Source organism: Oncorhynchus kisutch, unplaced genomic scaffold (assembly GCF_002021735.2).
Source record: "Oncorhynchus kisutch isolate 150728-3 unplaced genomic scaffold, Okis_V2 Okis01b-Okis20b_hom, whole genome shotgun sequence".
Taxonomy (NCBI): Eukaryota; Metazoa; Chordata; class Actinopteri; order Salmoniformes; family Salmonidae; genus Oncorhynchus; species Oncorhynchus kisutch.
Window position 1 is genome coordinate 4,420,366 of NW_022261978.1, and position 14,107 is coordinate 4,434,472.

A 14,107-nucleotide genomic window follows, 5' to 3' on the forward strand; every position below is an offset into this window, starting at 1 on the left:
TAGGCACATACACACACACTAACTAATAGGCACACACACACTAACTAATAGGCACACACACACACTAACTAATAGGCACACACACACATACACACACTAACATTATTTATTGTGTATTTCTGTTCTTCCTTGTTATTCTTAGTACTACTATTGATTACTGCATTGATGGGTTTAGAGCTGCAGAAGGAATTTCACTGTATGTGACATTAAAACCTGAAACTGAAAGTTGAATACACACACACACACACACTTCAGCTTGCTGATTAACGCATACTCCCCCACAGACTGACACCAGTACCTGCAAAGGCTCAACCACCCACACATCCTGACTCACTTTGCAGCACACACACACACTCTCTCTCTCTCTTACCTATGGTTGCTCTGATGAGGGGCGAGGGATCTCCGATGTTGTTGAGACATTCCCTCTTGATGAAGTCAGCGACCAGAGGAGGAAAGTTCTGGTAATGGGCTTTCACATTGTTCTTCAATATGAGACCACTTAGAGAACGGGTCGGCTCATCTACAGAGAAGGGGGTGGTTTGAAAGGAAAGAGGGAACGATTAGTAACCACTGACTAATGCTCGCAACCATTTTATATAGATCTTACACACACACACTTACCTTCTGATTTGAGGCTTGTAAGGACGAAGATGAGATAGTTATTGAAGTCTGGGAACTGGTTGAGCTGTTCCAGTTTCTACACACTGTTAAGGAACACCCCTTCACTGACAAAACAATCAACATGACAAATCAACAACAATCCCGCACACATTCATGACGTATCTTTCACTCACACCCCGATGAGACACATTATGGAGTATGGAAGACAATCACACAGCCTCTCTGCCTCGTACGCAGACACACTGCTGTGTGTTTGAGAGGATACTTCCTGCACAGCTCTCTGTGTGGCTGTGTCCGGAGACTGGGAGTCCTTCAGCAGCTGAAGCACCTGCTGCAAACCCTGTTCATCCGGCTGCCACTCCATCCTACACACACACACACACAGAGAAAGAGTGACTTGAATGTTTCTCTACATTTTCCTTACAGCCTCCGCCGGCTACATAGTTCTGTTGCTACTAGTGTCGCTGTCACAAGCAGAGTTGTCTCTCTAGCCCAACATCACAAGTAGAGTTGTCTCTCTAGCCCAACATCACAAGTAGAGTTCTCTCTAGCCAAACATCACAAGTAGAGTTCTCTCTAGCCAAACATCACAAGCAGAGTTGTCTCTCTAGCCCAACATCACAAGCAGAGTTGTCTCTCTAGCCCAACATCACAAGTAGAGTTGTCTCTCTAGCCAAACATCACAAGCAGAGTTGTCTCTCTAGCCAAACATCACAAGCAGAGTTGTCTCTCTAGCCCAACATCACAAGCAGAGTTGTCGCTCTAGCCCAACATCACAAGCAAAGTTGTCGCTCTAGCCCAACATCACAAGCAGAGTTGTCTCTAGCCCTACATCACAAGCAGAGTTGTCTCTAGCCCAACATCACATCACAAGCAGAGTTGTCTCTAGCCCAACATCACAAGCAGAGTTGTCTCTAGCCCAACATCACAAGCAGAGTTGTCTCTAGCCCAACATCACAAGCAGAGTTGTCTCTAGCCCAACATCACAAGCAGAGTTGTCTCTAGCCCAACATCACATCACAAGCAGAGTTGTCTCTAGCCCAACATCACAAGCAGAGTTGTCTCTCTAGCCCAACATCACAAGCAGAGTTGTCTCTCTAGCCCAACATCACAAGCAGAGTTGTCTCTCTAGCCCAACATCACAAGCAGAGTTCTCTCTAGCCCAACATCACAAGCAGAGTTGTCTCTCTAGCCCAACATCACATCACAAGCAGAGTTGTCTCTCTAGTCCAACATCACAAGCAGAGTTGTCTCTAGTCCAACATCACATCACAAGCAGAGTTGTCTCTAGCCCAACATCACATCACAAGCAGAGTTGTCTCTAGCCCAACATCACATCACAAGCAGAGTTGTCTCTCTAGCCCAACATCACAAGCAGAGTTGTCTCTAGCCCAACATCACATCACAAGCGGAGTTGTCTCTAGCCCAACATCACAAGCAGAGTTGTCTCTCTAGCCCAACATCACAAGCAGAGTTGTCTCTAGCCCAACATCACATCACAAGCAGAGTTGTCTCTAGCCCAACATCACATCACAAGCGGAGTTGTCTCTCTAGCCCAACATCACAAGCAGAGTTGTCTCTAGCCCAACATCACAAGCAGAGTTGTCTCTAGCCCAACATCACATCACAAGCGGAGTTGTCTCTCTAGCCCAACATCACATCACAAGCAGAGTTGTCTCTCTAGCCCAACATCACAAGCAGAGTTGTCTCTAGCCCAACATCACATCACACGCAGAGTTGTCTCTCTAGCCCAACATCACAAGCAGAGTTGTCTCTAGCCCAACATCACAAGCAGAGTTGTCTCTAGCCCAACATCACATCACAAGCAGAGTTGTCTCTAGCCCAACATCACATCACAAGCAGAGTTGTCTCTAGCCCAACATCACATCACAAGCAGAGTTGTCTCTCTAGCCCAACATCACAAGCAGAGTTGTCTCTAGCCCAACATCACATCACAAGCAGAGTTGTCTCTAGCCCAACATCACATCACAAGCAGAGTTGTCTCTCTAGCCCAACATCACAAGCAGAGTTGTCTCTAGCCCAACATCACATCACAAGCAGAGTTGTCTCTAGCCCAACATCACATCACAAGCGGAGTTGTCTCTCTAGCCCAACATCACAAGCAGAGTTGTCTCTAGCCCAACATCACATCACAAGCAGAGTTGTCTCTAGCCCAACATCACAAGCAGAGTTGTCTCTCTAGCCCAACATCACAAGCAGAGTTGTCTCTAGCCCAACATCACATCACAAGCAGAGTTGTCTCTCTAGCCCAACATCACATCAGAACGCAGAGTAAAGAATAGAACGCGTCAGTCAAGGGTCAGAATGTAATGAACGCATTCTAATCACCAGCATCAGGACTACCTTCCCAACCGACCTGGGACCAAAACAAATAGCACATCAACGGACGTTGACAAAGTAATTTAGATACCTAGCTAACGTTAACTAGTTTGTTAGTAGTAATCAATCCCCATTATAAACCCGATACGTAACTAGCCAACGTTACCTAATCTAGCTTTGCCTCCGCAAGCATTCCGCATTGCATGCTAGCTGCGCTAGTTAGCAATTTTGCTAGCTAATAAAGTAGGGAGACCCTGGCCGGCTTGGGCAAGTAGGCCGATACGGCCTCGTATTTCGCCGCAAGTGACATTAGCTCGTTAGCTAGCTAACTACATAAACATCTAACAAATGAACGAGTGTAGACATTGTTAGCTAGCCAAGTGCAAACGATAAAGACAACACAATGACATATTACATGGCTAACGTTGGTTAATTGGCTAGTTAGTTAGGCATCTAGCTAGCTAATAGCTTCATGTTGAAAGTGCCGCCAAAGAAAGCCTTTACCTGGTCGCACCGATTTGTCAGATCCGTAATTGCTTTGTTAGCAGTAGCTACCGGTACCGTGGCAATGAGCATTTACAGAATGGCAGATGCAATCCAGATGTATTTAGTAGCAAAGGGTTTGGATCTCTCACTTTGTTTTTATAGCAAAGAGATAATCCCGAACCCCCTTTCTGTTACGATAAGTAGCTCTGGCTCTGTGTGAGAAATAGCTGTCATGTCAGATTCAAAAATCCACCAGCAGGTCCTTGTTCGGCTTCCGTACATGGCTCAACGTTCCATACGCTTGATTAGTTTTGCCCAATCGCCGATCTGTTCACATCACACGTGATTACACTGCAAAATCAATTAGGTCAATATAATAGACAATCTTTCATCAAAGTCAAATTTCTATTTACATTTACCAGTGAGTGAATAGACAGTGTAAAAGACAATTTTATGGCATGGAATAAACGTCTACTTTTTAATGCCATGTGGGCCTAGCGGGATAGAATCGTCTGTTGGGGTCATCATATTTTAAACAGGTGTGCGTGACAGCCAGTCAAAGTCCACCACCAAAGACCGAGAGGAGGAAGTTACAACAGCAGGTGGATACAACAAAAACCGTCCTCTCGTCCAGGGTTCCCAACCTCGGTCCTGGGGCCCTTCCTGGGTACTCATTTATTTGTTTTAACCTAAGGACTACACAGCTGATTTAAATAACCAACTCATCATCAAGCTTTGGTTATTTGAATCGGCTGTGTACTGCTAGGGAAAAAAACTAAACTTGCACCCAGGGGGGGGCCAGGGCTGAGTTTGGGAAATCCTGATCTAGTCTAGTGTTGTTGAGAAATAAAGTATTTGTGGTAAAATATTTTCAGATACTGTAATACATCAAGTAAGAGTCATTCAGAAATGTCAGTGAAGAGTAACACATTACCACTTTCAAAACACAACTTTATTGGACTGTCATATCAGTAACTAAACACACAAAAACTGCTCATAATACTGACATAGGTTGGAGAATACATGCAGGGTCAAAGAATGTCTTTGCTCATGTTGCCTTGTAACCTTTTCTTTTTACACCCTCACAGTCAGGAGACCCTAAATGATCAACACAATGTTCCAGGAGAAGGAGAAGAAGCAGGAGGAATGGAAGGATGGAAAAGTGGAGGGAAGGACGGATGGAGGGCTAGAGGGAAGGAGGGATGGAGGGAAGGAGGGATGGAGGGCTAGAGGGAAGGAGGGATGGAGGGAAGGAGGGATGGAGGGCTAGAGGGATGGAGGGCTAGAGGGAAGGAGGGATGGAGGGCTAGAGGGAAGGAGGGATGCTCAACAGAGGGATGAAAAGGAGAGGTGTTGGTAGTGCTCAACAGAGGGATGAAAAGGAGAGGTGTTGGTAGTGCTCAACAGAGGGAGCTGATCTCGCTCTTGCTGCAGCCCCACTTGCAGCAGGCGTTGGAGAGGCCCACCACGACATCCCGCCCCTTCCTGTCCGCACTGCGCAGCGCCTCTAGCACTTCCTCTGAGATGGGCGAGCGGGCCAAACGACTGAACACAGCAGCGGCAGAGCCCCCCTCCCTGACCTCGCCTGCCCAGCCCTGAGCCTCCAATCCTGGACGCTGCTTGCTGGCGAGGCCGGGGATGGCGTTGGAGCTCCATGGGCTGTAGGCCTCAGTCTCCTCGTCAATGGAGATGTCACCTAGAAGGATGAGGAAAATAAAATGATTTGAATGCTTAATAGAAAAGAAATGGCTACAGGAACAACTGGTTCTCTTGCAAGGATTGATATTAGATATTAGTCTATGGTGCTGAACGAGAGAAAACATCTCAGTCTGGTTGATCCCACAGTAGCAGACAGATGAGTAGTCGGTCAGTCAAACAGACACGTAGGCAGACAGACATTTAGACATGCACAACAAGAGAGACTGACACACACACACACACACACAGGCACACAGGCACACATAGACAATCAATCCCACACATTCACAACCACAGCCACAGGTACACATACACATCGTCTCTCACAGACACACACCCATCTCACCGGCGTCGCCCACTCCTCTCCTCCAACGCGATCCTCCGCAGGTGAAGATGACGGCCCGTATAAACTCTCTCCCGCACAGCTTCACACCGTAGATAGAGTTAGCGTGGCCCTCTGCAGGCTGCACCATACCCACCAGCGCCACCAACAGGCCAAACGTCAACACCGCAGCCTTCCACATGATCAGGAGCGACAGATGGGGAGAGAGAGGAAAGAGGAGTCCAAGAGAAAGAGCCTTGAAAGTGACAGCCCGGCTGCAGGTGTGGATCAGTGGTCTGGTGAAGGTTGGGTGAGTCTTGGTTTGGTGAGTCTCTGTGTGTCTCTGTCGGTGTCTCCTTCGCTCTCACCCGGTGGTTCTGTGTGTCTCTGTCGGTGTCTCCTTCGCACTCACCCGGTGGTGCTGTGAGTCTCTGTCGGTGTCTCCTTCGCTCTCACCCGGTGGTGCTGTGTGTCTCTGTCGGTGTCTCCTTCGCTCTCACCCGGTGGTGCTGTGTGGTTCTCTTGGCGGACCCAGAACCCCTTATATAGCGAGCCCAGCCCAGCCCAGCACCGCTGATTGAAGCTTTACCCTCGTCTTCTTCGTAGTGTACAACTTCTGAACACAGCCAATTGGATTTCCTATGGGCTCTGGTCTAAAGTAGTGCACTATATAGGGAATAGGGTTCCACTTGGCGAGACCCATGACTATGACCAAGTCTCCCCCCTCTCTCTCTCATCCCCTTGGCCTCAGAGTACAGCCAGATAAGAAATGACTAAGACCTGAGACCTTTAGGAGAACAATGGTCCCAATGAAAGAGGTTGCGATTAAAATGGTGTCCCTGGTTAAAAGGTCATATCAGAGGTGTAGTCTTTTAATCTAATCGTCAGCGACCTTTCAGTGTTTCCTGGCTGCTTCCAGTGTCACAACTTCGGGAACCTGCTATCTATCATGTCTGGCTCGGGATAGGATCGCTATTGCTTCCGGTTTTAAATGAACAAGGAGTTAGACCTACACACACATGCACTAATACTGACACATAAACAGACACTCAGGAGCACAGGCTCAACTCAACTCCCCATGTCTATCCTGTGTAGAGTATTAGTTGTGAGTCCTGTAACATGGATGGATAAGGAGACAGTAGCTATGTTTCCATGAACTTTCCTGGTGAATTTTTGTCAACATTTTAAAGTTCGAATGTGGACAGGACAATTGCCTGCAAAAACCTATGTCGAATAAAAATGATGTGGTTTTAAATGTTTCCATAATCCTATTAGACAAACTGCGTGACAGCCTGTATACCCTGCCTATCTATATGTTATGTCTATTAGACAAACTGCACGACAGCCTGTATAACCTGCCTATCTATATGTTATGTCTATTAGACAATCTGCGCGACAGCCTGTATAACCTGCCTATCTATATGTTATGTCTATTAGACAATCTGCGTGACAGCCTGTATAACCTGCCTATCTATATGTTATGTCTATTAGACAATCTGCGTGACCGCCTGTATAACCTGCCTATCTATATGTTATGTCTATTAGACAAACTGTGCGACAGCCTGTATAACCTGCCTATCTATATGGTATGTCTATTAGACAAACTGCACGACAGCCTGTATAACCTGCCTATCTATATGTTATGTCTATTAGACAAACTGCACGACAGCCTGTATACCCTGCCTATCTATATGTTATGTCTATTAGACAAACTGCGTGACAGCCTGTATAACCTGCCTATCTATATGTTATGTCTATTAGACAAACTGCGTGACAGCCTGTATAACCTGCCTATCTATATGTTATGTCTATTAGACAAACTGCGTGACAGCCTGTATAACCTGCCTATCTATATGTTATGTCTCAGGGAGCCCGCAAAAGCCAGCGGGGATAGAATGCAAGAATTTGCCATATTCTAATAATTCTCATGTGCCTACTTATCGCCTACTTATCACCTACATATCGCCTACTTATCGCCTACGTATCGCCTACGTATCGCCTACTTATCGCCTACTTATCGCCTACTTATCGCCTACGTATCACCTACTTATCGCCTACTTATCGCCACCATGGTCCGTGGTGTAACTTGCACTCAAGCAGGCCTAGATGATCTGAAACTATTTAATGGTGACATTTATCATTGGAATGTTGAAGCAATCCAGGTATTCTTTAAAGGCAAGAAAATCCTTGTTCTGTAAAAAAAAAAAAACATTCTTATTGTTGAATAAATTAATTGTTCAAGCGGTAGGCCGAGGGCATTATAATGACATGTGGAGTAGAGCTTTATACTTAATAACATCACGTGCACCGCTTACCTTCCAAATGTATTCGGAAATCATCATTTATTCGAAAAACACTGTTTCTATCATCGTTTGTCACGATAAAAAAAAGTTTTTAATAAATAAAATACACCTCTGTGAAACGGATACAAGTGTGTTCGATCTTTAAAAAATGTCTCCTACAGTACATCTGCCATTTTCCATTACACACGTCACAACGTTTGCTCCTGTCTAGTAAACTTGGGTCAATACAAAACCTGACATTTGTCACAACAACATTTTCTTTGGCCATATATTCCACGTCACTCACTCAAGAAATGTGTTTGAGTGTGTGGGCTTGTAGGTCTGTTAGGGTTAGGGGTTAGGGTTTAGGGTTAAGGGTTAGGGGTTAGGGGTTAGGGTTATTGTTAGGGGTTAGGGTTAGGGGTTAGAGTTAGAGGTAAATAGATTGTGAATGGTAATCAATTTTAGGTCCCCACAGGGATAGTACAACATACGTTGTGTGTGTGTGTGTGTGTGTGTGTGTGTGTGTGTGTGTGTGTGTGTGTGTGTGTGTGTGTGTGTGTGTGTGTGTGTGTGTGTGTTTAAGGGAGAAAAGATGAAGAGATCTGTCATCATTTATTGTTGTCAACATGCATTATTGACCTAATGCAACTGCAAGGCTCTCCAGAGGGTAGTGTTGTCTGCACAACGCATCACCGGGGGCAAACTACCTGCCCTCCATGACACCTACACCACCCGATGTCACAGGAAGGCCAAAAGATCATCAAGGACAACAACCACCCGATCCAATGCCTGTTCACCCCGCTATCATCCAGAAGGCGAGGTCAGTACAGGTGCATCAAAGCAGGGACAGAGAGACTGAAAAACAGCTTCTATCTCAAGGGCATCAGACTGTTAAACACCCATCATTAGCACATTAGAGGCTGCTGCCTGTAGGCATAGATTAGAAATCACTGGCTACTTTAAGAAATGGAACATTAGTCACTTTAATAATGTCTACATATCTGGCATTACTCATCTCATATGTATATACTGTATTCTATACTATTCTACAGTATCTCATTTACTTAATGTTTACATCTGGCATTACTCATCTCATATGTATATACTGTATTCTATACTATTCTACTGTATCTTAGTGACTTAATAATGTTTACATATCTAGTTTTAATCATCTCATGTATATACTGTATTCTATACTATTCTACTGTATCTTAGTCCGTTCCTCTCTGACATCACTCGTCCATATGTATATAGTCTTAATTAATTCCTACATAGATGTGTGTATATGGGTTTATGTTGTGTAATTTGTTAGATATTACTTGTTAGATTTTCCTGCACTGTCGGAGCTAGAAGCACAAGAATTTCGCTACAAACGCAATAACATCTGCTAATCACGTGTATGTGACCAATAATATTTGATTTGATTTAATGCAGGGGTTCTCCATTTTTTGGGGCCAGGGATCCCTTTTGTAATAGCACATTCTTCAGGGACCCCTCTTTGGCCGGGGTAGGTTGTCATTGTAAATAAGAATTTGTTCTTATTAACTGACTTGCCTAGTTAAATAAAGGTTAAATAAAGGTTAAATAAAGGTTAAATAAACAAATAATTAAAACACAACTTGAGTGCGATTAAAATAGCCTACAAGGAGTTGTACTCTGATGTCTGCTTCCTGCAGTAGGCTACATGGATGGGCCAATCAAGTCTTGGGCACGAGGAAAAAAACATTTAAAAGGTCTCCTCTTGGCATGGGATAATGTCCTGCTATTCTACACATTTTACCACTTGACAGAAAAAACTTTTCATTTTTAAAGCATAAATTACAGTGCATTTTATTTATTATTTTTATATATTTTTTAAACATATTTTGAGATCTTTCTGAGATCTTTCCTAACCCTAATCTAACCCTAACCCTAACCCTGCAGTACCTCCGCGGATCCCTAATGCATATGATAAATTGCCAAATTGTAAATTAGAGCAGTAATCAATTGATTGGAATAATTTGACTGACAGCGATCCAACCATTATGATAACCAGGATCATGGCTAGAAAGGAACCATTTATTGTCAAATTAACGTTCAAAGTAGTTTTTTTTTGTAGTTTTTTGTTGTTGTTGCATTCTAGCTAACCCTAATCCCTTTCCTAACCTTAACCTGGTTATCCTAACCTGCTACGTTAATTTTCCTAACCTGCTGCGTAAATTCTCCTAACCTTCTACGAAAAGTCAAATCTGACGTTAATTTGACAAAAGCTGGATCCATTCTAGCCATTACCCCGAGGAAATGGGAGAACCAGGGTGTTTTCCTATTACTTTTAGTGGGTAGTGAAAGTGATTGATAGACAGAGATTGACAGCCAATCGGTTGATAGAAAAATTATTGACATAAACATGCTCCAATGACATGACGACAAATGAGTGACATCGCCCCAAAATTATCCAATCAAAGTTAAGAAGAGGGCGGGATAAAGACGGGTGGGTAGCAACAGTTGCCCGGGTGAGGACGAGGCGCCATAGTCACGGTAGTCGTGGCGACAAGAACCAAGCAACGAGAATCAACAACAACAACCAGAATCATTAAGAAACAAACTTTAACACCAAAGCCAGGAATATTCCATTGGGAATTTGAGGTGAATAAGCAACACCTTTATAAAACCGTCGTCTGATGTTTATGTCTGAATAATTGTGTTAAGTTGTTTAACGTTGTATTGCTTTAATTGAGCGTTAAAAGGCACTAGCGTGGCAGAGATGGAATAGCACTGGTCCCAGCGAGTTGCTCACCGCTTTCCAAACGCAGACGGTTGTTATGACGATGTCAAATCTGTTATAGGAATACAAAATGGCGGGTGTTGTAATATGAGAATCTTGTACTTTTAGTTGTTCGAAATGTTTTGTTCGCAAAGCATTTAACATGAAAAATAATTGTTAAACTTAGTGAACGAGGCATACTTGTCACATGTTCACGGATACTTTGATTAGAAAATCACTTTAGATTTTCGAACTTTTTTTCAAATCTAATTGCAAAACAGACATATGTGCCAGTGTGTGTAAACTGAAGCATAGAAACGAATGTGTCATGATGTTGACTGTTATTTTATAGTTGTGAAAAAGTTTTCTCTAGTAAAAGTGATCGTCATGCCCGTACTGTGCAATGTGTGCCAGATCTCATGCTCTGCCGTCCTCGCGGTGGCTGTCACGCAGGGAGGGGAAGGTGGGTTGAGCCTATGGGTGGGATTGACATTACCTGAAGCCAATGGAGAAGCAATATTTAGAAGCATACACCAATGGCAACTGGAGAAAATATTATTTGATATGCTTGTAGAGAAGGAGCAAGGTGCGGTTTCCTGTGTGCTGTCGCTATCAGAACGTGTGTGTGTGTGTGTGTGTGTGTGTGTGTGTGTGTGTGTGTTACACAGTTCAGGAATCCTCACGTGGTATATTCGACTAGTAGTTTATCGAATGTAGTTAAAGGGTCTATATGCAATCATTTCATGGGATATAACTATGATATAACTATGATATAACTATGATAATAGTTTGCCAGAGCTCACACCTCAGTGCTTTAGATCAGGGGTTCCCAAACTCAGTCCTGGGCCCTAGAATGACACAACTGATTCAAGTACCCCAACTCATCATCAAGCTTTGATCATTTGAATCTGCTGTTTAGTGCTATGGACAAAAAAAAACTTGCACTTGGGGAGGTTTTTGCATCCAACAGGAAGAACCTTAATGTGCCTCAGCCTCAGACAAAATACTCACTTCCACCCTGGTTTCTGTCCAACTTTGTCAGTGTGCTTTCACAAGAGGTTGCCTGAAGTGTGTTGAAAAAGGTTTGAAAGTGTGTTGGCACAATTCTACACATTGTGCGTGTGTGTGTGTGTGTGTGTGTCATAACCAACTCCTTCCCTTGTCCTTTCCCCAGAGTGGTGGTCTTGGTCCAGCCGTGCGGTAGTCATGGCGACCCCAGGCTACACAGAAGAGCTCCAGCCGGCCCCCCAGCCCAACGCTGTCACCATAGCAACACAATCAGCCACGCACCTCCCGCTCCACGCCAACCCAGTTCAACCAGTCAGTGTCCATCGTCTCCACAGCCGGACAGGACAAACTTCCTGCTCAAGCCACGCCCACCAAGGCCCAGAAGACAGTGGTTATTGCCTCTCCTTCTCAGACTCCGTTTGTTACCGCGGAGATCCAGAGTTCTGCCGTTCAGCAGAGTAACGGACAATGTTCCACACCGCAGTACATCGTAGTGACCGTTACAGGTGAGGCATTCTCACTCTCTCAGGTGAGAGTAGCTGACATGATGAAACAGGTCTATTCCACCACAGCCACACCTTCCTCTCCTGACGACTGTTACCATGGTTATCTACCAAGACCTGTAGGGACAGGCTCTCTGAGGTCCAGGTTGGTTAATGTTTGGTCTGCTCTCTGAGGTCCAGGTTGGTTAATGGTTGGTCTGTTCTCTGAGGGTCCAGGTTGGTTAATGGTGGTCTGTTCTCTGAGGTCCAGGTTGGTTAATGGTTGGTCTGCTCTCTGAGGTCCAGGTTGGTTAATGGTTGGTCTGTTCTCTGAGGTCCAGGTTGGTCTGTTCTCTGAGGTCCAGGTTGGTTAATGGTCTGCTCTCTGAGGTCCAGGTTGATTAATGGTTGGTCTGTTCTCTGAGATCCAGGTTGGTTAATGATCTGCTCTCTCTGAGGTCCAGGTTGGTTATATGGTTGGTCTGTTCTCTGAGGTCCAGGTTGGTTAATGGTTGGTCTGTTCTCTGAGGTCCAGGTTGGTTTAATGGTTGGTTTACTAACCCAGTGGAAACCTTAAGGCACCATTGTAATTTAACCTGCATTAGGCCATTTAGCAGCCACTTTTATTCAAAGTAACTGACAACAGAGGCCTTTTAAGTGACCGCAGCGGGATTTGAACCAGCAACCCTTGCCAAGTGGTCCATGCAGGACTACCGTTAGCTGGGCTGTAGGAGGGACATACTGGCACGCAGGACTACCGTTAGCTGGGCTGTAGGAGGGACATACTGCATGCAGGACTACCGTTAGCTGCAGGACTACCGTTAGCTGGGCTGTAGGAGGGACATACTGGCACGCAGGACTACTGTAGCTGCAGGACTACCGTTAGCTGGGCTGTAGGAGGACATACTGGCATGTGGCCAACACCTTTCTGCTACTAATCTTGGAAACTCAGAACAACAATCTTGCTTAATTACATAGATGCTCGATTAAGTTCTGTCCACGAGAGATACTTCTACTACCTACCATCAGTAAGCCTGTTCGCTACCCAACAGTCTTTGGGACAGATATACACAGGACGTTTGTATACGATTAAAAATAATAATAATCCAGCGCCAGCTGTGTCACCAGAGACTCTGGGTTCGGCCCAGGCTCTGTCGTAACCGGCCGCGACCGGGAGGTCCGTGGGGCCTAGCGTTGTCCGGATTAGGGAGGGTTCGTCCCAGGCTCTGTCGTAACCGGCTGCGACCGGGAGGTCTGTGGGGCGACGCACAGTTGGCCTAGCGTCGTCCGGGTTAGGGAGGGTTCGGCCCAGGCTCTGTCGTAACCGGCCACGACCGGGAGGTCTGGCCTAGCGTCGTCTGGGTTAGGGAGGGTTCGGCCCAGGCTCTGTCGTAACCGGCCACGACCGGGAGGTCTGGCCTAGCGTCCTCCGGGTTAGGGAGGGTTCGGCCCAGGCTCTGTCGTAACCGGCTGCATACGGGAGGTCCGGCCTAGCATCGTCCGGGTTAGGGAGGGTTCGGCCCAGGCTCTGTCGTAACCGGCCGCGACCGGGAGGTCCGTGGAGAGACGCACAGTTGGCCTAGCGTCGTCCGGGTTAGGGAGGGTTCGGCCCAGGCTCTGTCGTAACCGGCCGCGACCGGGAGGTCCGTGGGGAGACGCACAGTTGGCCTAGCGTCATCCGGGTTAGGGAGGGTTCGTCCAGGCTCTGTCGTAACCGGCCGTGACGGGAGGTCCGTGGGGCGACGCACAGTTGGCCTAGCGTCATCCAGGTTAGGGAGGGTTCGGCCCAGGCTCTGTCGTAACCGGCCGTGACCGGGAGTTCCATGGGGCGACGCAAAGTTGGCCTAGCGTCGTCCGGGTTAGGGGGTTTGGCCGGTAGGGATATCCTTGTCTCATCGTGCACCAGCGACTCCTGGTGGGCCGGGCACAGTGCGCGCTAACCAAGGTTGCAATGTGCACGGTGTTTCCTCCGACACATTGGTGTGGCTGGCTTCCGGGTTGGATGGCGCTGTGTTAAGAAGCAGTGCGGCTTGGTTGGGTTGTGTATCAGAGGACGCATGACTTAAACCTTCGTCTCTCCCGGGCCCCGTACGGGAGTTGTAGCGATGAGACAAGGTAGTAG

General features: G+C 46.2%; 3 protein-coding genes across 4 annotated transcripts in view; 1 reads left to right on the forward strand and 2 right to left on the reverse strand.

Moving 5' to 3' along the window:
• The window catches only part of LOC109882933 (transportin-2-like), a 30,378-nt gene extending 26,577 nt beyond the window's left edge, over window positions 1-3,801 (reverse strand). Inside the window, exons 1-4 of the mRNA XM_031811209.1 lie at window positions 3,466-3,801; window positions 887-986; window positions 622-697; window positions 371-520 (exon numbers count right to left, since the gene is read on the reverse strand). Of these exons, the coding sequence (XP_031667069.1) occupies window positions 371-520; window positions 622-697; window positions 887-985 (325 nt within the window). The 5' untranslated portion in view covers window position 986; window positions 3,466-3,801. The remainder of the gene's footprint in view (window positions 1-370; window positions 521-621; window positions 698-886; window positions 987-3,465) is intronic.
• Window positions 3,802-4,694: 893 nt separating this feature from the next.
• Window positions 4,695-5,981, reverse strand: LOC109907051 (relaxin-3). Of its 2 annotated transcripts, none has more exons than XM_031811010.1 (2): window positions 5,492-5,981; window positions 4,695-5,143 (listed from the first exon to the last, which is right to left on the reverse strand). In XM_031811010.1, exons 1-2 carry the CDS (start codon window positions 5,667-5,669, stop codon window positions 4,848-4,850), a joined length of 474 nt encoding a protein of 157 aa, XP_031666870.1. In that variant the 5' UTR covers window positions 5,670-5,981; the 3' UTR covers window positions 4,695-4,847. The 2 variants fall into 2 exon arrangements, with proteins under 2 accessions (XP_031666870.1, XP_031666869.1); XM_031811009.1 differs by having other exon boundaries at window positions 5,483-5,981.
• Window positions 5,982-11,701: 5,720 nt separating this feature from the next.
• Window positions 11,702-14,107, forward strand: part of LOC109887321 (MHC class II regulatory factor RFX1) — a 29,487-nt gene continuing 27,081 nt past the window's right edge. The window contains exons 1-2 of the mRNA XM_031811056.1: window positions 11,702-11,737; window positions 11,778-12,009. Of these exons, the coding sequence (XP_031666916.1) occupies window positions 11,702-11,737; window positions 11,778-12,009 (268 nt within the window). The remainder of the gene's footprint in view (window positions 11,738-11,777; window positions 12,010-14,107) is intronic.